Raw genomic sequence first — 25,268 nt, forward strand, 5'->3', positions numbered from 1 at the left:
ATGAAAAATCTCTACACGATATTGCTAAGACAGGCCTAGGGCTGTGGCTGGTTGAGAATTAGCTACTATTGTAGTTTCTCTTTGCCGAACCCTTTGTTTGTGCAACCATGTTCAGAAATCCTTGGATCTCCAGCTATTTGGGAAATGTTAAATACTCTGAGGAGCAAGGTAAGAGTTCCAAGTAGATAGAAGAAAATGCAGTTCATTTGTGTGTGTTTAATCTCTCTCATATATATGTATGCATGTGTAAATATTGTTTGACTGGATCTTCTGCAGCTACATTAGCTACTTTAGCAATCAGTATGCAGTTAGACACCTAGGCTATTTCATTATTTCCTAAAGGACACTTTGAAAAGATCCGATTAGATGGATCTTTTAATTAGCTTAGCTTGCCACCGACTTAGGGCCTTTAAATATACTAAGTAACACTGGAAGGTTGCATCTACTTTTTTTTTTTTTTTAAATTCAGCATTTTTAATTTCCTATGTATTAAATTATGGATAGTGGTTTTATCCGGTAGTTTGTGTCTAAGAGGGAGGAGGACTAGACTGAACAAATGGTTAAACTTGTGAGCAAGTTTGATTTCCACTTCAGTAAATATACTCTTAATTTTAAATACAAATATTTAAAACTGTTTTAATGGGGTTATGAGCACGTTTAGAATTCTTCAGTGAAAGAAGGAACAAAATGCTATTGCAAAGATTTTCCTTCTGTGTATCAGGTACTGTGAGGGTGGGTTTTTTCTTTAAATTAACCATTGAATTAAGACTGTGTTAAACTGATATTCCTTTTGTGGCCATATTTATTTTCTTTTGAAGCAGAGGTGTTTTACTTTTTCTCCTGTGTTTGTATTTAATTTTAAGACTTCCATATTGTAGTAAGTAAGTTTTATTGGACTTTAATCCTCCCACGTGTGGTTTAATTTGAACAGGAGGAAATACATAAAATAGCAAAACTGTGTAACAGAATATAATTGTCTGGTTGGGTTTTCTCTGTTTGGGGGCCGGGGGGGGATGGGGGAAGAGAGGAGCTTGCCCCTGTGAAATACAGCAAAGTTTTAAGATGTTTTTTGAGGCATTATAGATGTGGTATGTATGAATGTTACTGAATGTGTTTAAAGGGTAGCAAGAGTCAGACCAGCTTGTGTGCCTCCTCTTAGCAGCCCTTCTCCCTCCCTTCTCCCAGTGAAGCAATGAAAGCTACTTTCTTCCCTTCTCATATCCCCTCTCCAGTTTTGGCTAGGGTATGGAGAATTTCTCTGTGGTCTACTTGTGGTTTTCATGGTGGACAGCTGTTTTAGTGCCAAAAACTATAGGACGGGTTATATCCTGTTAGAACGGCTATAAATTTAAGATATGCCTGGTTCTGATTAGCTAAGCTGATACAGAGCTGGGCTTTTTAAATTACTGCATACTCTTCTCACAGTAATGTAAATCTGGCCTTTTTAGAGGATACTTATGGCATGGAGTATTCTTTTTAATGTTGTAGTGTAAAATATAATTATTTATATACCAATCATACTGTTTTTCTTACAATACTCTGTTTCAGTCTAACAAGATGTTTCTGTGTAATCTGCATGCTTTATTTTCCATTTACTTGGAAAGAGAAAATGAATGTTAACAAAAACAGGAAAAAGTTGCCTGTTAAAGTTGAAAAATGCTATTAGCAAAGCTGCTTTAAATCTGCAGTGACTTGTAGCAGATGCCTAAAAAATGCCTTTTTGCACATTTTAAGCCTCTTTATCAAGCTGTTAAAATGGTCTTTTTTTCTTTTAATTTTTTTTTTTTTTTAATCTGCTTACCTGGAGAGGTGCCGGAAAGACGTGGAAGAGAGGAGGAGGAGGAGAGTGAAAAGTTTTGAAAGGCGTAGACAAATCTTACATTCTCTAAATTAAGACCCATGTTGTCAGCTATAATAAGTTTCATTAAACCCTTTCTGCAAAAATAAGAAACATCCTACCTAGATTTTAAACTATTTTTTATAAGCAAAAAATATTTTTTTGCCAGTTAGCTGCTCTTTGAAATAGTTAAATCTCTGTTCTGAGGTAGAGTAAAAGGGATGTTGCTGCTTTTGAATCGTTCTGAAGTCCAAGTTGTGTAATATTCAGGTCTGTCTTTGAAAAATAAAATGAACACTGCATCAGTGACCAATTGTTTATTAATTTAGGGTCTTGGGGTAGTTGACTTAATACGGATGGGGATAGAAGGCAATTTTCTCATTGGGAGTAAATTATTAGTAGCTTCATGTGTTTTTTCAACAGCAGTCACAGATCAGGTGCTCCCCTGCTTCCTGGCTAGCAGTTCTTTAAGGTCTCTTAATAGCATCCTCATTCTTGAATGGAGGGAGCCGGTACTTGGAGCACTGGTCCACCTTGCCACTGGTCGTTGTTTAGACCCTCTGATGATGCTCTTGACTGCAGAAATGAAAAAGTTAAATCCAGGGAGAGAGAGAGGAGATTGCCCGTTGCTTGTTATGGTTCACAAAGGTTTGGGAACGTAGTGACTTTGTAATACATACTTTTTGAATATAAGGCTGCATCTGACACAGTTTTGCTCTCAGTGTAAACAAGTGTTTCTCTCTGAAAGTAAGTGTGTTCTAAGGCTATGGGAGCTTCCAAACAGTAGACAACCTTCAGAAATATTTCTGTCTTGGATGGTATAATACTGTTATTGCAACCGATCCTCAGCTGGGCATCTCCGAGTTCTGCAGTGAATATGCAGTTTTTATAGTATTGCTAGGCTGCAGCCAAAAAGGCTCTTGCTGCTTGCAGCATTTCTCATTTGCAGAGTGCTTCATAAACATGTCTACTGCCCATTTTATAAGCTGGGAAACTGAGTCAAGGAGTTTAAATGATAGCCCCAGGCTGCAGTTCTACACTATGAATACTGGCATTAGAATATGGCAGTTCCATAAAATGTTGATGCTTTTGATATGTTTACTGTCTGTACTCATTTTTGTAAGGCTTTGGTTTATCACCATCTTGGACATGCCAGCTTATGCTCCTTTGACTGGAGTGAAGGCCTTTGTACAGTCTTTTCCAGTAGAAAAGGACTATGATTGGAGACTATAACCTGGTTTCCTGAAAGTTCCCCATTTATTAAAGCATCTTCACTGTGATGTGGTTTTTTTTCATTTCACAGATTTTGACAAAGAAAACTCAGTCAGATTTAAACCTTCACGATTGCTCCAAAGGAAGAGAGCATTAAGGTAAGGTCAAGTTTTTCTTGCCCAGTGAAGATGACTGGTTGCACAATTGTAACTTGCAGTCATTGCTTGAATCTACATTTATTCTTTTGTCAGGGAGAAAGATTATTGGTCCTCTTGCAGGACCAAGCTTTGGCATAAAGCGGATGCTCTGAACAGGTATTGAAAACACCAACTGCCTCCTAAGTAATGTGAAAATTTATAGCTGGCATTGCTAAGGGCAAAGTCCCACTCTGCACTGAGCCTCCTGCCACTGCAATGCCCATTTTTCCTTGCATGGCACAGACACAGTACAGACATTTAGTGAACCAGCTTGGAAAATTGAACTGTCTGAAAAAGAAGATGGCTGAAGTGGGTGAATTAATTATACAGCCATGCAGGGAGCTTTGCCAGTACATGGGAGGGGGACACTGCAGAAATGAATGGAGAGGTGATGTTGCTGCTTCCTTGCAGGGCCATGCTGCCTCATGCCTGCAGTCTTAGGGCACGGTTCCATGAGGCTGAGTAAGGGGATATAGTTCACAGTTAAATGAGGTCGCAGGTCGTGTTCCCTCTCTCTTCCCATCCTCACTCCGACTGCTTTTGGTGTCCACCTTTGTGCTTGCTGGACTCATTCATAATGGTGCAGAGAGGAGGTCAGGGAGTTGGGAACTGACTCTTGCCCCAGCAACCAGCTGTTTTGTTGGCTCAGCTGCACAGGAATCCACCAGCCTTAGGCACCCAGGCTCATGTTTGCAAGCATCTTTTCAGTCAACGCACACCTTCTGAAGTGCACCTGATTCCCTGCCATGTTGTTTCTTAGGTACTGTAGAGAGATGGAGGGAATAGGTGTACAAGATGCATTGTGTTATAGAAGGCAGGTAGGGGAAAGTAGAAATGAGAGTAGGAGAGAAGGATGTGACTGTAGAATGGACCTTTTACGTAAAAGTCCAGGGAAGGAAATTCTCCTGGAGGTAGAGAAAGAGAAGCAAAATGAACGCCAAGCACCTAGCTGGCAGGTATACAAGTGGATTTGCATGCGTTTCAATCACAAAATCTCAGTATATCCCGTAGCTTTAATCCAGATGGCAGGGCAGTGTTACCAGCGGTGTTTGGATCAAACTTCTGCTTGCTTTTGGGCATGTAACTAGGTTAGTGGGACAGCTATTTAGAAACTGTATTCTGCTGCTGCCGCAGCAGATGCAGTTTTCAGCCTGGAATCCCTGATGTACAGAAGCAGTCCACACTTACTTTGGAAGTTGCAAGAGCAGTATAACTACTGAGACTGTCAAATACTCTACTAATGCCACATTATACATTGTTTTTAAAGAAAAACTATTGAGGTTGTGAAATATTGTTGCCTGTGTTTTAATAAGAATCATATGAATTCCTGAACATTGGAGAGTATAAGTTTGTTGAGAACCTGAGGCCAAACCACACACAAATCCTGTGCAAAACAAACTTGTGGGACCTCATGCTGTTGATTGCATTTTGTGAACCATGATCACAGGCTATATTTCAGGCAAGCAAAGGAGGAGAAGTTCCTCTTTCAGTATCCAGATTTAACAGGGACTTTAAGAAGAAAGAATTCTTGCAAACTTCTAAATTATTTCTTTTACTTTAGAGAAATCCACGTATGCCTTAAATTATTTTAATAATGAATGTGCATAGCCTAGCTGTTAAGTGCAGAAACTCCTGGTGCTGCTGCTCGGAATCTGCACCTAAATTTATAGCATGACTTGAGAAATTAAGAAAAGCAAAAGTGAGTAGATGTAGTTGTGATACTTCTAGAACAGGGTTGTGGATGAGTTTGAAGGTACAATATACTTGGCAATCGACGTCTGACTGTCTGACTCTGCTTAAGCAACTAAATTGATGCTGCAACTGCTCCTTTAGCAGAGAAACTAATAAAGCAGGGAGACATTTGGATAGATCCCTTTGAGGAAAAAGAGAAGTCTTGGTGAGGAATTACTTATGAGCAAATTTCTTTAAAACCCTTATGAGTAGTGTCCTGTAACTTTTGTGGGTGTTGTTTTGGGGTTTTTTGTTGGTTTTTTTTTTTTTTTTTTACTATTTGGAATTGCTTTAACATCATTCTGACTCAATTTAGATTCCTAATGAATGTTCTTATTGAATACTGTGACATGTCCTAAATATGCCTCCTTTCATTTTTAGAACTAATTTTATATATGTATCTATAAATACCCAATTGTTTGGCTTGACTGTATCATCTTCAGAGCAGTGCTCTGTCTCTGAATTATCTGTGCAAGTGAAAGCAATGTAATTGATACATCGGTTTAAAACATTTTGTGATTCTAATATGCAAATATTTAAAACAAGAAATGCCACCTGCAGCTTTGCAAGAGAGAGCAAAAATGCCTCTGAAGAGGAAAAACTCCTCCATTGTGGATAAAATAGTATATGAAAATAGCTCATCATTTAAAAATAAACAAGTAAATAAAAGTTGACAGTCAAGAGAGAAATGGAAAATGAAAGCATAAGGGAAACTGTGAAGGGACTTTCACAAAGCAGATAACCCGTGATGCTATGTAGCCCAGTGAGGGTTAAGCTTAAGAAGTTTGTGGTTATTAAAAGAATTTTAATGAAATCTGCCAGTGAACAAAGGTTCGAAGCCACTCTCAGTACAAAGGAGGAGGGAGCTCACATACAGGAAGAACTGGATGACCTTGAGGAGTAATAGAAAAAGGATGTAATGTAATAATACTAAGTGCACAGTTGTGCATTGGGGGCTGATAAATTTTTCTGTCATTTGCAACTGATGAAAGCAAAGCCTTGGCATATTAGTTTCTCATGCAGGATTGAGCAACCAATATGGTGTAGATATAAAAAGGCAAATGTGTTGTAGATCCCAGCATTCATCTGGCTAGTCATATAACAATGCTTTCTCTATTTAAATTCCTGTTTTTATAAGACACTGCTAAGACGCAAGTCTGGAATCAAGACTGTCCAGTTTCTGGTCACCATATACAAAAAGATGACTTAAAACTGGAATAGGTAGAGAACACTTTTACAGATAATCAATGAAACTGAGAGCCTGTCTTGAGGAAGCTGAGTAGATGTGGAAAACTTCTGTTAAGAAAAATAAGTAACCAACAATTACTTGGTTGGTTTAGTAACCAACAAATTAAGAAAAATAAGTAACCAACAACACTGGCACGAGAACAAACAGATGGAAACCCAGTGAAAGACATTTAGACTGGATTTAGAGGGTCTCTAGCTTCAGAGTCCCTGGAACTCCCTGGAGTTTGGAGGAAGGGGCAGGAGTGAACCTAACTAGTTTACAGTATTTAAAAGTTTGTTGAGGATCCACAAGCAATCCAATAATACAGTTCTTTTTAGAACCAGTGGGCTAGTGCCGGTCCTGATTCTGTATGATTTTACCCTTGGGAATTAGTGTGGGACTGAGGCATAGTTGTGGATGTTAGTGCACAGTTAATTTAAACAAGGATTTTGCTGTATGAGTGAATGCTTTTCTGTACAGAGTCCCATGTTTATGGAAACTTAAGATGCTGCACTGTCACAAGCATTATAGAAGCAATTGGAGATGCTGCTAAATAAAGCCCAGGTATTCAAAAGTCAGGAGCTGGGTCCCTCAGCACTTTTGAGACAAGTCTTAAGTAATCAAATTGATTTGACAAAATAAATTTTGGTTTTGATTTATAGCCTTAGGACAATATTATTCGCATTTTTCAAACTCATCCTCAGCCAAAAGGAGTTGAAACTGCTTTCAAATGGAAACTGGGAATCTCTCCACCTAGGGGTTCTCCAGAAGCTGTGTCTGTAAGAAAATAACATATTGTGAGGCTAATAAGAATCATGACTGTTGGCAACGTGGGGTTAGGCATATAGAAACATGCGGTTAACTGTCTGAGTCTCTGCCCAGTCTCAGATGACACATGCACCCATTTGCTTGTGGCTGCTGTGTGTTATTTTTTTATATTATTTTGTTTTCTGTTTAGTTCCATTAAAGTGTTTTCACCCTGTAAGGGTACACAGTTTTCTGTAATGGACAGCCTATTGCAGCTCTTCATCTTCTATTTGGTATTTTCTGTAGTGGCTAACATTGCTTTTCTTGGCAGTACCTGGAATAATTTCTGTAAGTGCAGTTGTTGGAGACGATTTGCAGCAGGTGGCATGGTGCCTGAATGTGACACAGCCCAGTTTCTTTATTGTTATTTCAAGGGTTTCATTCTCGCCTCAATGTCTTACAAAGGAATATTATTTATAACTGATAGAGAAGCAAATACTTCTTGGAGTTCATGTAAAATGTTATTAGTCATATGTTTAAACTCTTTTCAATGAGAAATGTTCTTCTGGAATAGTGAGTACAGAATTTTTTTTTTTTTTTTTTTTTTTACTATCCTTTTTAACCAAATACCCTTGATGAAAGGGTATTGAATTCTTTAAAAAGCCATTTAAAAACTGTCCTAAGGAAGGATTTTCCAACAGTAAGGCTGTGCAATTTGTCTTCTCAGAATGACAGTAAATCATATGGCACATCACTACCATGGCAAAATGAAGAGCCTAGGATCACTGTGGGGATTTGTATCTGTTACACCTGTCTACACAGTTTACTAAAGGTTTTAAGACTAGTATAAGTTTTCTTATACCCGGTTGGGATAGGTTAGAAGTCATAATGGAAGAATACAGCAGTTCTCTCTGTTTTTAATAATTGGAGAGAAAAATTTCACTTTGTTTACCCATAAGGAGGAAGACTTCCTCCAAAAAAGTCTCTGTAGACAGTTAGTATCTACTTTAGACCATTATGAAACCTACGTTTTACAGCTGAAATTTGTATATTTAATTAACATATTTAAAGAAATATTTTGTTTCCTCTAAATGGGCATTTTTACTGTTTTGAAAAGACAAGGTATAAAACTAAATGATCTGCTGCTCATATTAGTGTATTATAAGCCATATAAGATGCAGAGATCAGTGCAGTAACAACAGTAGGGCAGTCGTGCAGAAGGCTTCTAGGTGGAGTGTACATACAGTACTGCATTTGATGAAATATGTTTTAATATTTATGGAGAATCATTCGATATAGATTATTTCAAATATAATTGCTAGTAGAGCATTTTGAAGGCAGTCTCCAGTCAGTAATTTAATGCAAAAACGTGTCACAGTCAGTTCCAAACAAGTTTCAAATAATGTTAGGTTTGGCTTTGTGAGTTTCTTGGGGTTATTTCTTATTTCGTTCTTATGGAAAATATTTTCTTTGGTATCTCTGTTAGAGTATCTTGCAGTAAATTGGTTACATCTTGGCTTTGTTTGATTTGTGGCAGAAACATCCACAGTTCTGTAAACCAGATGTTGCTTTCAGTTTTCAGAAGGAGTTCTCATTTGAAGATAAAGAAGAACTTGCAAACAGGACAAAGGATATTGATGCTAATCTCTTAGTGGTACTTCCAAAAGGTAGGTAAGGGAGACACATTATGAACACAAGTGGTAATTTAACAGCATGTGAAGTTTAGTCTATGCAAGTGCAAGGCACAGTTAAAATCACTTAGGCACAGATGTTTTGTAAATGAGTTTTCTTTTCCCTGTGAAGTATGCATAGGGGATGAACCACAATGCTCTTTTACAAGGCTTTGTTACATCCCTGCTTCATAAAGTTCAGCTTTGTTGACCTAGTTTTCAATAGGTTAAGAAGTAGTTGAAATTCAAAACTTCAGAGAGGTTTGTTTGTACAGTTAGATTAATACTGAATTTAAAGGTATTAACTTGGCTTGTAGTCATAGCTCTTTCCAGTCCCCTTCGGTGGTTGGTAGAATCACTGTGCTTGCATGACCAACTGACTACACACTGAATTTTAGTCTCACATGCTAAAGCACCTGCACTACATATGGGGTTTGGTGTTTGGGGTTTTTTTTTAATCTTCTGTCTTAGTCTGAATAACTTATGAAGAAAACTGCAGTTCCTTCTCTATCTTTTGACGCAGTTGAGGTAGAGGCAAGAATTAATTCTCTTGAATTATTTAGAGGAAATCACAATCTGCTTGGAAATAGTTCTTGACCAGTAAAGGGTGACATTTGACTGAAGAACTACGTGTAACTGGCAGAAAGATGTTCCCTTCACTCAGGGATGTTGTGGATCTCTGAACTTTGATTAAAAATGTGTGTGTATTCTGATGGTATTTACCCTTTTCAGACAAACTACAAGGCTAGTAGATGCACTAATCCCAACGTAAAGGAACTGGCTTGTTCTTTTAATGTCATTTGTTGCAGAGTTCCTTTAGAAAGGAGCCCTTCGTCCAGCATAACATTTAAGTGATGTTTAAGTGATGTGCTTGCTTTTATAATGTAATCAGCACAGATGTTCAGAAAGAGACTTCATTGACACAATTATGGAATAGAGTGATATGCATTTATACAATACAGACTTCCTGAGAGCACTAGTCAGTAAGAATACATAGTCCCTCATTATTCCACATACTTAGTCTTACAATCATGCTGGCCAACAAGTTAATTGTGAGAGCCTTCACTTGAGACACCTTCTCTGTAAGTTGCTTCTCAGTGAACTAATTGCTATTCCAAGATGTCTTTATTTCGTAAGAAATTATTCTCATAATAAAGGCATCAGATTTGGTGTGTACCAGACTTAGGAAAAATTTAGCAGTGGGAGCTGATGGTTACATTCTGAGGGGACTACTTGAGGCCAAACACTTTCTGAAAATCCAGGTTATTTGTCCCGTCTAGGGCCTAACTTTTATCCAGATTTGCACATGTTGGAAAATCAGAGGAATAAATTTAATTTTCAACTGATACAGACTGAGCTGAGGTTCAGAGAGTCTAGCTGAAGTCTCACACGTTGCTGCCTGCAGTTAAGTATTGAACATGTCAGTGTGCTTCTGCTAGCATAAACAGAAGATAAATGCTTCTTTGACCTGGTTTGCAGATCATCATCTTTCCAGGTGAGGAGGGGAGGAGGTAGGGACGAGGCCGGTAGGCTTCACTGTCATGTTAAATTCTCCTCAAAATGAAAATGTATATACCTGTGTTGCAATGGTTATTTACCATCTTTGAGAAATTAAGCTTCTGGCAGGTAAACTTTTGATCCACGTCTATTCAGGCTTCACAAATGTATGTGCTTGCTGTCTACTAGGGACTTTTGGAAGGCTTGATTTAGTTTTTACAGCTTCTGTATTTTAAAAATAAAACTGCTGTCAATTGCCTGCAACTTTATCCACATGTATCCCCTCTGCTGTTATCAAAAGGGCTTTCAGCAAAAACATATTTATATTCTATAACAAATGTTTCTGAAAGATTTCTGAATTCTATAAGAAATCTTTCACCTTGATTTAAGGAGTTTTTTAAACATTTTTATAAGGTGCACTCCAAATGTACTTTTTGGTTTTTATTCTGGAACGAGACATGGAACAATAGTGCTTTTGCTAAATACTGGTATTGTAAGGTAAATTCTGCTCAGAAAGTCTACAGTTACCAAAATTAAGATGCCTCTTGACAGTCTACCTTAGAGGGTATCCTTCCATAGCATCCTGCTCAACATCCTAAAATAAAGCTGTTTCCTGAACTGTGGCTGTTCTTCCTGTTGCCCTTAACTATACTGACCAACAATGCTTACGAAGTGTGTTGGCATGAAGTAACTTAGATAAGGAGCTTTTACAGTGAAACTAGTTATTTTAAGCTTCTTAGTCTTTTCTTGTGTGCCGAATCAGATCTTTGTGCTACCTTTTAGGTAGAAGTGTTGTTACTCTTTAACACTGTCACGGGTGTCTTTGAGATGGTGTAGTTTCTGATGGTCATGTGGAAAAACATCCCATGAACAGATGGGAAATTGGCACCAACATATTCAAATTGCAAACTAAAAAAGAGAAACCGAATCACCGAAGCTTGCAAGGGCCAACCAGTGTCCTTGGGAGTGAAATTTCTCCAACTGGCTTTCATGTTTTGAAGTCAAATATTTTATTCAGCAAAAAGAAATCGCTAGAGTAGACGACTTCCTGCATTTTATCTTCTTTTTTTTGCTTTTTTGTGCTTCTTTTCCCTGCCTCCCTAGAAGAAGAATATTGCTGAAACTGCTTTCACAAAAAAACTCAGCAGATGTTGGCCAACCTAGCTGAAATTACTGTCTGGAATCTCAAGTGTGGAAAAAGTTTAGGACAGCATAGAGTAGTCCCATGCTATTTTTGTCCCATCTTGTTTAGGAAGGTGTTGGAGAGATTCTTCATGAGGCCAGTACTCTTTTTAGGAGTGCAAAGCAGTAGTAGAATCTCTGGAACTTCAGCTAACACGTAGCAAGAGGGTGTTGAGCTAATGCTGCTGGGAGTTCTTTGGATGTTCCACATTTCTTGTATGTGAACAACTTATAGTCAAGTTTCCTTTGGGGGGGGGGGGGGGGGAAGACAACTTTAGTATATGAAGCTATGCTTTAGAGCTTTACTAAAGCTGTGTAAAAGACCTGTTCTCTGATGATGGTTTTAGGGACTGTTTAAATCAGTGACTAGGGAAGAAAAATGATCAGGATTTGAATGGAATGTGGTTTTATTAACTGTGAGCTGTGGAGGCCTTTGACCTGTCTGAAGTGGCAGAACAATTATGGGTTTTGTTTTGACCATTTTATGTATGTATAGCCAACAGATGGAACAGAAAAACTCTTAATAGCCAGAGGAACAAACTTAAACAGAAGTAGATTTGGCAGAGGTGAGAGCAATTTATGAGAAATCATTTCCTTTGGTGTGAATGTGAGACGAAGGCTGGTTTCACATGGATAAATTCTCTGTTTAATACAGTTCCACTGCTGGCACAGCTTTACTAGGCAGGGCAGCAGTGGGAACTGCTCATGCATTGAGAGGAAAGTCTATGAAAACACAACATAAGGGCTCATCTTTGCTTTGATGTTGGTTCAGGACGCAAATTTTGCATTGCCCAAGTCCAGTTCCCATCCATCTCCAGAGATCTGTGCCTGGAGCTTGCTGACTTTCAGTGGCTATTGTGCACGGTCAACCTGGTCAACAGCGTAGGCTTCAATCTGCTTTTGCTGCAGATGCTGAAACTAGGCATGGAAGAGGTGTCCCTTGGGTTAGCACTGTTAAGTAGCTGCATACTTAGCTACTCTGCACTGCTAGTTGCATCAAATGTGTAAGTATTTGATTTTTTTCATGGCATGATCACAATCTGAGCTAACCTGGCTTGAGAAATTGAAGCAGATAGCTAGCTTGAGTCTGCTTTCTGTAGAAATGTAGACTTATTTTGGAGAGTGGCCCAGTTGATTTCTTTCCCCTGTTAATCGCATGTTCTCAGTAGGTATTCATCTGTAGCCTCAGACACTATATTCATACCTCATTCATTTGCTTCTCTCAGTAGTCATGATCAGAATACATTCATTCTTGCTGATCTAAGACATTTTACCTGGAGTCCAAGTGGCTTTTCAGCACGTAAGGTTGATATGACAGCCAATGTCAATAGTATCTATCTGTATCTATGAGGTATGAGCACTGGTATTGACTACAGCAAACTTCCTGGGTATGTGTCAGCTAAGCTGAAACCCCGACTTAGCTGTGCATGTAAGTCCTTGTAGTAGAGGAAAGGGAGAGAAGGTGCATCTGACCTTTAAAAAGGTGATGTTTCAATAATGTTTATCTTTGAAGTATCTAGAGCGATGAAGTCTGGTAGGGGAAAAAAGCTGATAGATTTACTTCTGCAGTGGTGTGGAACAGTGTCTACTAGACACTCCTGACTCATCAGGTGTTTCTGATGGCAATCTAGGGCTGATTTAGCAGGCTGTAGACTGTAGCTTGCTTTAACTTTTGATCCCTGGGTCAACAGGATCAGAACCCCAGAGATGCGTTGCATCAGAATAGGTGCACGCACCTTTTAGCACCACATCTTTGCCAAGGCAATGGTGAAGGGAAGGGAGGGAGGGATGTGGTGTTGTTAGGTACACCCCCCCACACACCCCCGCCCCAGTCCACTGCATCCTTTGACAGCCTGGATGGTTTCTGTTCCTGGTGGTAAGAAGTCACACCACACTTGTTTATGTAGCACTCACTGCTCCAGTGTGGTTTGCAAACATCACTGATAACTGTGCACATATGTATAACGTATATAGGGATTACTTCATCTATCATGCCTTCTGTTGGTTCACTACTATTTTGTGAACTGTGACAGCTGTCTACTAGCACATAACACCACCAAACAGTTCAGGGGGAGAGAAGGAAAGTATGTCCAATTAAAACTACAAGGGAAAATTAGCAAAGTAGAAAGCGATTAACCATACAGGAATATCATGAGGGTACACGGTAATTTTCTATGTCAGTCCCCAACCTTTGTGTAGTCAGAGTAAGCAGTAATTCCATACTACATGGTTTTGAAACAGGTTACTATAGTGTGTAAGCTTGACCTCAGCTAATCAAAATACAACTTGCCCAGTTTATACTAGATCTTGAAAACTGCTAGGATGGCATAGCAGATTCTAGCTTAGCCTGGAAGTACCTGGAGGGGAGGACTCCTTGGTGTTTACACCTGTGTGCCTAATGTACTTTTGACAACACAAGCTTAATAAGCTAGGAAAACAAGAGGAAAATGCTTCTTCCCTGACAAAAGCTATTTCAAACCTCTTAACTTTGTTTGACTGTTCCTTCTTATTCTAAAGCATTTTAGCAAATTTCTGTGAGTTTCTGAAACTTAGTAGCTTATAAACTGTATAATCTTTTGTTGTCTCAGTTTCAGAATTAAGAAAACTGTTTGAACCAAACAACCAAGATTTTTTGGCAATGAAAAGGTAAAAAAAAAAAAGTCTTTGGCCCATGAAACAAAACACACAGCTTGTTTTGTTACCTCCTCTTAGAAACTCTCCCCTCAAGTCTTCAAAGATGCCTGATTTCACATTTTTCACATCTTTTTCAGAAAAGAGAGAATAGCCAGACGCTTAGAGGGAATTGAAAATGATACACAACCTATGCTTCTACAAAACTGTCCAGGATCAGTCACACACCGTTTACTAGAGGAAGATACACCACGATATATGCGTGCAACTGATCCATACAGTCCCCACTTAGGTAAGTAGTATATATCAGTCAATCTTGTATTGCTGAATTACTTCATGTTTACTACCCTATCATTTGTGCAGTACATGGAGAGGAGTTTTATAGAAGAGCTGTGGTCAGGGTTTTTTTTTCAACTTGCCTTTGAATTCTCCAGTTGTCTTATTTGAAAAATGTTGATTATCCATATTGTTTTAAAACAACAAGAATTTGATATGAGACTCTCGAAGAATTATAACTAATGCACATTTCTTAATGTGCACATAAGTGCAAAAATGGAATGTGTCTGTGCAGTCACTAGTACACTTTGATTTGCAAGAAAATGGGAAGCTTTTAGTTCACTCAATGTGAATGGTGGGTAGGGTACTCAGGGTTTTGGGATGGACTTCTCATATATGTTGTACTTTTGACAGGAAGATCAAATGAAGAGGAGGAAACTTCAGATTCTTCTGTAGAAAAACAACCCAGATCATCCAGATACCGAGCAGAAGTCACAGGAGGTAGTAATACAGAGCCCTTGTATAGTACAGGAAACATGAATGTCCAGGAACTAGAGTCAAAAGCAGAAAGAATAGCTAGGTACAAGGCAGAGAGGCGGCGCCAGCTGGCAGAAAAATACGGATTATCTCTTGATTCTGATTTGGATTCTGACTACTCATCCAGATATACGCGGGCAAGGAAAGATCCCGACAGCGTGGAAAGAAAGGGAGTGAAAAGTGAAAGGCAAGATGATGAAAACAAGGACTGTGGCTCCCTGTATTTGTCCAGGACTGAGACAAAGGAGTCAAAGAGTGTGATTTCTGAATCCAAAGAGTACTCCAGCCATGAAAAAGATGGTGTTCCAGATAAAGAAGACCTCTCAAATGAAAAGGGTGATAGAAAAGCAGATGATGACAGTGCCATTAGACAGGCTTCTGACCCTGCAGCAACCTTGGATAGTTCTGTCTCCCTTTCACTTACTGGACGAGAATCTTCCTCCTATAACGAAGTGCCAATATCACCAAAGCAAACCCCCAGAGAGTCCCTTTCTTCACCAAAGCGGGCAGCCTCACCAATCCATTTGCAGAATGACCAGCCCTTGCACAGTAACATCAGACAAAGGTAAGCATGATTTTTATTTTTTGTTTATACAGTAGATTCCTTTATCTTAATCACCTTCTGCAGCAATGTCTACAGTATTTATGAGAATGTATTTATTACCGTTGAAGAATGTATTTAGTGGCTTTGGATGTCTCAGGCTGGATTGGTTGGATATATTGAGTCACAGTGTGTTTCTGATACAAGGAAGTGGGTATCTATTTCTGTGATCAGATATGTCCTTGGTTTCATTTTGTATTTATAGAATTTATGCTAAAATTAGGCCCTTTGGGGGGGGAGTGGAACAACTGACGTTTAAGATATTTACACAAACTAGAAATTGAAGCAGTCATGGTTCTGAATCTGCCTTTTTTTTTTTTTTTTTTTTTCATAACCTGTTAGAGCAAGCCTTTAACTTTTTTCCTCTATATCCTGTAATTGGGTGGGGGTTTCCAAGTAAAGGCAAGTTGTTTCTCAGTGAAGATTTGAATAGCTTCATGATGGCTTCTGCCAAAATAAAACAGGTCTCAGTTAAAAGCTGAAAAGTGTATTGGGTCAGTTAAAATAATAGTTGATTTGTTTTCCTGCTGTGAAAGTGTAAAAACCCTTTTGAACTGTGATAGTTAATCTTTCAGAGAATATCGGGGTATGTGTGTGAAGGGGCAGAGGGGAGAGTTAAAATTCCATGCTGTATTTCGAAAACATAGCCTCCCTTATGGTATGCTGAATTACTTCAAATTTGACAAATTTACTTCAGCAACAGGGTAACCAGATTCTTCCAGAAGGGGTGGGGGGGAAATAGTTGTCACTAATTTCACATTGTAATTTCACACTGTAGTGCAAAACACTGTCAAAGTGTTATGGTGACTGAAAAAAACTGAAAACAATGCGTGACTAAGAATTTTTAAAAGTATGATTTTCTCTAAGTGTAATTCTTTAATTTCTAGGTAGGTGGATAGATGGAAAATAATAACTGTAAAAACTTAAGTTAAAATGTTACAGCTAAAAATGATGTAAATTGTAATGAGAACTTAATTGTAAACACATCTGCATCATGCTGAGCAGTGCTGACTGTTTCTAAAAAACTGAAATGAACTGGCATAAACTGAACCATTTACACTTTTTGGCATTTTTTGCAGTAGGTTCAGAAACAAGCTACCTTGACTGGACTTCTTTATCCTTCCCATCAAAATCACTAAACTTGATTCTTATTTGTTGTAGCCTTTCTTTATTAACTCTCATAAGCATACCTTAAAGTTTGAATGAGGAAGTGTCGTGGTTTAACCCCAGCTGGAAACTAAGCACCACACAGCTGCTCGCTCACTCCCTCCTGGTGGGATGGGGGAGAGAATTGGAAGAGTAAAAGTGAGAAAACTCATGGGTTGAGATAAAGACAGTTTAATAAATAAAGCAAAAGCTGCGCACGCAAACAAAGCAAAGCAAGGAATTCATTCACCACATCCCATCAGCAGGCAGGTGTTCAGCCATCTCCAGGAAAGCAGGGCTCCATCATGCCTAACGGTTACTTCAGAAGACAAACGCCATCGCTCCAAACATCCCCCCCTTCCTTCTTCTTCCCCCAGCTTTATATGCTGAGCATGACGTCATATGGTATGGAATATCCCTTTGGTCAGTTGGGGTCAGCTGTCCCAGCTGTGTCCCCTCCCAACTTCTTGTGCACCCCCAGCCTACTCGCTGGTGGGGTGGTGTCAGCAGCAGAAAAGGCCTTGACTGTGTGTAAGCACTGCTCAGCAATAGTGAAAACATCCCTGTGTTATCAACACTGTTTTCAGCACAAATCCAAAACATAGCCCCATACTAGCCACTATGAAGACAATTAACTCTATCCCAGCCAAAACCAGCGCAGGAAGCAATCTTCCACATCAAAGGTTAACCACCTGGTGGATTGATTAAGTCATCGTCTATTTACAGTGCCTGTAAACTGCTCAAATGTACTTAGACTTTTTTTGTGTATTGCATAGGACACACCAGTAGTAGTCTCTTAATATTTTTTTCATAGCGTTTCATTATTCAGGTGACTTCTAATCCTGCTCACCTTCTTTTGAGTGGATATGTGGCTATCTGAGCTATCATTGGACCCTCCCAATTAAGCCAAAATTTTAAAGGAATATTATCATTTCAAAAAAGCCATCAGAGAGAAAGTAAGTCAACATACTTAGGAAGTACTATCTTATATTTAGTTTAGGTTTTAAGCTTACAGTTCTGCTACTACAGTAAGGAAAATAGCCATCGCAGGGTCATCCATCCAACTGAGACCAGAGTTGTACTGAAACTCCTTGAGCTGACTAGGTTATTCCAGGCTCCAAAAAACTTCTCTCTGAAGAGTCTCAACTCAAATACTACAAAATATCATCCCTTGTCTTCAAATGGTCAATTTGAGATAAATCTCTTGACTAATCCAGTTACTGATGGGAGGGGATATTGCAGCAATGGACCTTTGGCAGGTTGTTTTCTTTGTTTTATAAGGTGAAGGAAGGGACAAAGTTTTCAGCCTTAAGAAAGCAAAGAGAATAGCCCATCAAATTTTATAGCCAAGAATGTGTCTGCTGCAGTGTAAAAAGGGGTTTTATTTTCTTTACTCTCATAAAGCAATCCTAGTCCCTGTTTCTGTGAGGGGAAACCAATGAAACACTGAACAATGAAATGCCTTCTAGGTTGTTATCTCTTCCAACTCAGGAGAAGCTGCGCTGCATGCAGAATTGGTGGGATGGCAGTTGCCCTGGTGAAACAGCATGCTGGCTATAGACAGACACCTGAATCCGCTCATTCACAGATTAGCCTTTAATGTGGAGAAATCAAGTCTCCTTATAAAGCTCACTCTTCTTTAGCTAACAAGCGTGTTTTTTCTAATGCAGCTCTATAAACCAGTTACAAGTTCAGACTGAGCAGGCTGAAGACATTATCAAATCATTCACAAATTCCAGCTGTTTCTTTTTAAAGCTGCCACTTCTGGCATTACCTATTTTTTTATAATAAAAGATGCTGCAAAAGTTAGAAGAGAAATAATTAAGGAAACAGTGTTTTTAATGGGGGCATACTTTTTCATTTGTTACAAGTTATTTGTCCCTATGAGATCTAATGCTGTGTGAAATACTAAGGGATCAGCTGTGTTTGGCAAGCACTGGAGACAGGCCCCTTCTGTAAGGTCTTCCTTTTTTTGAGACTTAGTTGTTCTCTATTTCCAGATAATGAAATGGTAAGATCCATTTTCAGGTGGGTTCTCATGTTAGGACAGTTCCAGAGTTTAAACTCCATCCCATTTGTGGTATGGTCATTTTTACTTCTCTGCAGTAGTGCCATGCTAACAAATGAGAGACTGGGGCAAAAGCAGCAGGAATAAGTAATAACTTAATACAAATTGCTGACTGCATTATGACTAGTTTCAGATTCTTTCTGGACGAGGCTTGGGTCCATATTTGCGTAAAACAGGTTTCCCACAATTACTGTCTGTCTTATCTTTTGAAGGAAGTGATCTGCACCCACAAAGATGTGGTGTAGCTCTTACAGCAGCCAAGAGTTTAAACTTAGGATTTGGTCTCTTGTTTGGATACACATGTAGGCAGTAGATGGTATTTTAAAGGTCAAGTTGCCAAGAGCCCGTTCTTCATTTTAATACCCCTGACAACTTCCAGTGCCAGTGTGTACTCACTGGTGTGATATTCAGAGATTTAAGAATAACCTCTCAGAAACTCTTGTCCCTGTTTCTGAGTGGTAAAGAAGTCATTGTCTATTTCCATGCAGTCTGTTTAAAGTTACTGTGTGGTAGTCTCCTATAAGGCCGTTTGCACAAGCAAAATAAGGGCTAACACCAGCTTTCCAGGTGGCTGCCATTTTGAAGTCAGTTCCACGTTATATAGGTTGCAAAACTGTTTTTTTAAATTTAAATTTGCTGAGTTCAAATTGGAAAATAAATGCAGCTTGCTTTTGAATACATATGAAAGCTTTGTGCCTTCAGTCCTAAGAAGATTTAATAATTAATCCTATTATCCATCACTGAGAAGACGACAAAGTGCTGAGAAGGTATCATTTGACATTGTCTGCATTTGGCTGCTGAAGTGGCTGATTAAATTCAAAACATGGCTTGTGTTCTTCTGACTGCTCTCTTCAAAGGATGAATGATCAAGTACAAATAATTGCTGCTTGGGCCATGCCCACTGTAAAAATGTGCCAAAGTACACATTAAGAGACGAGAAGGAAGTTTGCTTGCTTCAAAGCAATTCCAGCTACCGGGTCAGCTCCTGTGAAAGGTTTTTACCTCCTATTTGGTCAGTTCCTTTAGGAATTCAAAAACATTTGGAAAAACAAAAGGTGTTTTAACAGTCGGTGTTTGACTTTGTTCTAAGCTTGATTTGGATAAGGTGACAACTGTAGGTGAGTTCTTAAATTTAAATTTATTTGCAGTAAATGCACTGTTATCTTAAGAACAGTCATTGATTTGACCTTTTTCAACTATTTTTATTAAAAGGCCAGCTAAGAAAAATTGAAGGAGATGACCTGGCGCTTAATTTGGGATTTTCATCCCAAATGGCTCTACTGCAATGCGAGGAGTTCTTTCAGATGTAGCTATAGGTAATGGAAAGCAGCCTGGCCGCTTGTCACCTCTGGGGCATTTGTTTGTAAAAGTTAGTGTGGCCAGACAGTCTGTGCTTGCAAGGTTAAAACTATTTGATTTGATCTACTGTTTATGAGGGACTGTTAGATGAAGGTGGACATTAGGAAAGTATGTGAGAAACTGTATGTAGGTAGTCTGCAAACACCCTTTCCTGCAGGCTTTTAAAAGTTTGCAGTGCTCTTGTTTCTTTTTATGCTTTCAACTCCAAAATGGAAACAAAATAAAGTCAAGATAAGATCAAATCGGGGGTTACTTTGTTTTTTAAGCTTTTCTTTTCCTCTGTCACGCAGTGACACAGCATGTTTTACTTGAGCTAACTGGATTTGCATTTCTGAAGCTTTTGTGATACAGGGCTACAAGAGGAGAGAGGGTTCCAGAGGCTCCTGAGAATTTCTTAGGAAGTATGATATAGCCATCTGAATTTCTAACTTCATTAAATTCATATTACTACTTCATTTTGGACCCAGTGGTCCTTACCACTTTAAACCACAAATTAAAGGAATGGGTTTAGCAACTTTTCCAGGTGTCCTTACATAAACCCTTCAAACTGACCTGCAATGGCGAATGGCAAAAATAAGATTGTGTAGTTGCTTTCACTTCTCAAATTCTGAACAGTGTACGCTTGGTGAAGTTACCTTTGCAGAATATTTAACATTCAGAACACTTTTTAGATGGTTGTGGAATTAATATGATAGTTTGTTTCACAGTTTATCACCTTTCAATTTGATTAATGTGCTGTGCTTTTATTTTCATGAACAGTCTTCTGTAATTGAGAAATTAGAAAACAAAAAAAGCGGTGGGGAGGGAAGAGTGGGAGAAACAATGGGAGCATGTGTTGAGATCTCAAAAAATTACCTGAAGTTCTGTTTTCTGTAGTAGTGCAGGGAAAGCAAAACCTGAATGGTTTCTTCAGAAAGATTCGGAAGGGGACACACCTTCACTTATCAGCTGGCCCTCCAGGTATCATAAAACGTAGCTGCGTGGCTAACAATCAGACTACAAACCTCACCTTTCTTTCCCTTTACTGTGTCTTCATCTAACACTTGCCTTTAATTTTTCTTTAACAGCAGCAATTTAGAAAGTGTTGTTTCTTACGGACAAACAGCTGTTGAAACTTTTCTGAAGCATCTGCTTTTTTTGTAACTTACAACCAATTGGTATTTTGATGAAGACATACAAATGCCCCTAGCTTCTTCCACAGCTGCTATCATTCTGGCTTCCACTAATTTTTATAACTTCTTATTTTATCCCACTTTGTACTCTGCAAACCAGCAGATTTTTATACCACACACCAATCCATCTTAGCATTCCCTATGATCAATTCCTTGAATTCCAAAGGAGATGGTACAAGAGAAGTAAAAAATTTATATTGAAAAGAAAAGCAAGATCTTGATCAGAGCTACAAGCAGCTGCTTTCTCCTAGTTTGGTAACACACACAGTTAGCCCACAATGAGAAGCATTGCAGGAAGACCCTTTTCCATGTTCCTCATTAACGTAATTCTTATAACCCAGTACTAACATCAGTGTGGATGTTCTGAAGAATGCTTGGTACGTGTAGTTTAAAGAATCACTTTTTCAGACTGAACACACTTTCTGTACTTAAGTAACTTTGAGAAGTTTCCCTGATAAGTGCACCAATCCTCAGAGATAAGAAACACCGAAATATTAGAAAGGTTGGTGTTTCAGATAACTTTGGATATCCTGAATTATTCTCTCAGATATTCATTTGCCTTTTTTTCTAAATCTTGCTTTTTTTTAAATAATGTAAACTCCAAAAAGTCTGTTGGTAGCAAGCCTGGAATTGCACATACTTTGAGCTGGATTACTTACTTTCAAATAAAGAGCTAGTCTCCTATTGTACTTGAGTTTCTCTCCTTCCTCACAATTAAAATAATTTTTTATACCCATTTGGGAGGGGAGGAAGTACGGGGCTTTAATTTTTAATACTGTATATATGATATTTACAAACACTTGCCCTGTAAGCTGTCTGAACACTCAGCCTGGCTGTAAAACTGCTGGAGAGCTTACCTGCAGTTGTAATCATAGAGTAAAGGCTGCCTCCGGTTGCTCATGCTTGCCTTCTGTTAGTGCAGTTGCATTAAGTGTCTAAAGGTAGAAAAAGGTAGAATACAACTCTGTTTTGCATGGATGTTACACAAGTCTAGAGGTGTTTCTAGAAAATATACTGAAGTAAGGTAACTTTTGGGAACATTCCTGTAAGTTTTGCATGTTAGAATATAATGAAATATTTCAAAACAGAATGCCTGTTTTGTTTTGTTTAATCCTTTTCTCCCTTGCAAGCCCTCTGAAGAGCAACAGCCATGCCATAGTTTCACTTTGGGCTTTAAGGCTTGTACTTTCAACATTTTTTCTCACTTACTGAAACAGGTTACACTACATGTGACATTTTAGATGTCTTACATGATACACAAAAGCACAAATAAAAAAGTCTCTGGCAAAACATCTGAAGGGCTAGGTGGAGAATAACAAAGTGGGTTTTTTCATCCCTTTCCCCAACGCAACAGCATCTTGATATGATGTAAGCTGCCTAGTGTTTAGACATCTTCAAAAATCTGACTACATACATGATTGCCAATGGAATTTGCAATTTCAGGCTGAACCCAACACTTTGATAAATAAAAAGCAGTTTTGATCATCTTGTTTGCTTGAGACTATGGATATGTGCTGTTTGACAAATGCAGTTGTGACCTCATGGGAACATGCCGTACGTTTTCAGAGCTTGCTCAGCTACCTTCTCAGGAGTCATGCATGTTCGAGGGCCTGTGAATCACTTGAATGTTTTTGAGCAATGTAACTGCTAAGATTCAGGGGGGAAGAAGGGGTTGCATCATAAGATTGCTTTCTTTTATGTATTGATTGCTTTTTATTTTAATAAGATGTTGCTGTCTGTACCCACAGTAGGTGTCTGTGTTCCTTCCCAGGTTGGGTATTGGTGTTCACAGCTTTAATCCTTTTTCTTTCTTAAAGAGTAAAAGTTAGAGAGAAACTGGTGAAAGAGGAAAGTGCCCGTGGAAGCCCTGAACTTGTCACAGACACAGTATCTCAGAGAAAGTCCCATCCAGTGCCAGCCCACTACATGCCTCTTCAGACAGAAACATCTGCCTTTGATAGGGTTATAAATCAGCCCGTCAGTTCAGTCCGCCAACCAATACATGGCTATATTCAGCCTGCTGGCATTGCTCACACAGCTCAGCTGATGGCAACAGAAGAACCAGCAAACATCTCTGTTGGCAGCCTCCTCCTACCAGAAAATGTTAGCCTCTTAACAAAACCGTCAGCAGCCACTGCATCAGAGAGTGAAAAGAAAGAGGCACTTGGTTATGGAGGAAAGCCTGATGAAGAAGATTCCTTGGAGGGTGAACAGGCTTCCAAAGGCAGAAGACCAATTTTGCCATCTGAGATTCGCAAGCAAGGGAAGAACCATGAAGGCCTCTTTGGAGGAGGAGAATTGGATACCCCCATGGGGAGTTCCTCTTTCGCAAGCAAGCTGAAAGTTAACTCAGAAGTTCAGAGAGAGCTGGAGTGCAATAAGAGGCAGGCTCCTGAGCAGCAGTTTAAGACCCCTGAGAACATAGAAAGGAGTGAAGCAGTTATGTACATACAGAGTGGGTCTGTATCGCAGCCTGCCAAGGCAAAAGCTCCTGTTTGGAAAGTGTCGACAGCAAAGCATAAAGTCTTGACTCGCTCATTGTCTGACTATACTGTGGCTCCTAAGCTAGAAGCTTTTAAAAGTAAGGAGAGCACGGAAGCAAATGCACCAAACGGTGAGATTGGCATGGTTGACACAAAAGTCTCTGTTGCCCAGCTCCGTAATGTCTTTCTGGAGACTGCTAATGCCAACAAGAAAATGGAACTGTAGGTGACATTTCAGACGTATTTTGGTGTGAAACTTGCACGTCCTTGGCAAAAATTACACACACTCAACAGCAGTTGTGTTCGGCACTTAAAGCACACAGCTTAGCTCTCACTAGTGTGTACTGGAGGCTGAGATGGTTTGAATCCTGCTTTTGTGCTTCTGCTTGCTAGTGCAAGTTGTGATGTGGGGTAGCTGGAATGTGTACGTCTGTGCATGTTACCGGAGGAGCATGCAGAGTGATCTCTAGTGAATTGTTGAGATGCTTACATCTATGCTTTACTTCTCTCTTCTATTTTCTTTTCTATGCATTTTCTATCATGTGGTTTAAAAGTGAATCTCGGTTTGAGACGTCAACAGCAGGTAGCACTTTGTCTGCCAATGGTGACCGTGAAAGAGGGCCGCGAAGGCCGAGGCGCTATTTTTCTCCTGGTGAAAATAGAAAGACTTCTGAGAGATTTAAAACTCAACCTATAACGTCAGCAGAACGAAAGGAGACAGATAGGTAGGCACATACGTAGCTCTGTGTAGCATTCTGGTGCAGGTAGATGTGAACAAGCTTGTGAAGAGACTTTGTTCATTTGCTAGCATAAACATTTTGCAAGGTTATTGTTTCTCTTTGAAAACAATCAAGTATTTGTTACAGCTTCTTATAAAATAAAAACAAAAAAACTGCTGACAAAACTAATTCGTTGCAAATCCCCCCCACATAAAATGGTGAACAGTGAATCATCATAAAGTGTTATAGCTGTCTGGTTCTGTCTAATGATAAATGCTTTTGGTTTTGTATAAAGTTTCCTTTCCATCTACTCTGCTTTATCATTTACTTTTTTTGTAAACAACCAAATCTGCATATTTTATGTTAAAAGAGCTGGCAGCAAATCTTAAACTTTTATCTTCTGCAAGATGAACTGGAAATCATTTTCCTTTACTGTATTTAAGTTTGGCTGGAATTGCCTGCCTTTCTGCTTTATTAAAGGATGTCAAAGTCGAAACTGTTGAAACTTGAGAAATAGATAAAGTTTTCCCACTCTTAAAACTTTTGAGGTCCTGCTACTTCAGATGGAGTTTGAATTTAATTTTTGATGTCTCGTTTCCAACTAACTTCTTTCTGTTTGATAATTTTTCACCAGGTCAATTTTGAGTGCAGAAATACCAACTGCTGAAGGTATGTTATTATACTATATTCTAAGGAAGAAATGGGAGCAAATGTGTTTAGTTTTGTTTTAACTGAAGAACTATTTGATAATGCAAACAAAGTCCACTTGAAAATAACTATCATTACCTATAATATGTTTGAAGTACCACTTTTCCTTTGGCCATGTCTACTACAGACCTGATTTCAAATTCTTTTAAGTCAAAAGTCTGTCTGTGGATACCGAACTTCGTATGTGAGGCAAGGCAGGGAATGGCTTGATACTTTTCAACATAGGTTGGGGTTTTTTTTTCTGATTTAGACAGTAAGCAAACTAGT

General features: G+C 38.9%; 1 protein-coding gene across 1 annotated transcript in view; it reads left to right on the forward strand.

Annotated features, from left to right (window-relative positions):
* Nucleotides 1–13,893: 13,893 nt before the first annotated feature.
* Nucleotides 13,894–25,268, forward strand: part of SVIL (supervillin) — a 58,867-nt gene continuing 47,492 nt past the window's right edge. The window contains exons 1-6 of the mRNA XM_050892939.1: nucleotides 13,894–13,947; nucleotides 14,073–14,224; nucleotides 14,623–15,310; nucleotides 20,799–20,879; nucleotides 24,129–24,299; nucleotides 24,928–24,962. Of these exons, the coding sequence (XP_050748896.1) occupies nucleotides 13,940–13,947; nucleotides 14,073–14,224; nucleotides 14,623–15,310; nucleotides 20,799–20,879; nucleotides 24,129–24,299; nucleotides 24,928–24,962 (1,135 nt within the window). The 5' untranslated portion in view covers nucleotides 13,894–13,939. The remainder of the gene's footprint in view (nucleotides 13,948–14,072; nucleotides 14,225–14,622; nucleotides 15,311–20,798; nucleotides 20,880–24,128; nucleotides 24,300–24,927; nucleotides 24,963–25,268) is intronic.

This window comes from Gymnogyps californianus, chromosome 2 (genome assembly GCF_018139145.2).
Source record: "Gymnogyps californianus isolate 813 chromosome 2, ASM1813914v2, whole genome shotgun sequence".
Taxonomy (NCBI): domain Eukaryota; kingdom Metazoa; phylum Chordata; class Aves; order Accipitriformes; family Cathartidae; genus Gymnogyps; species Gymnogyps californianus.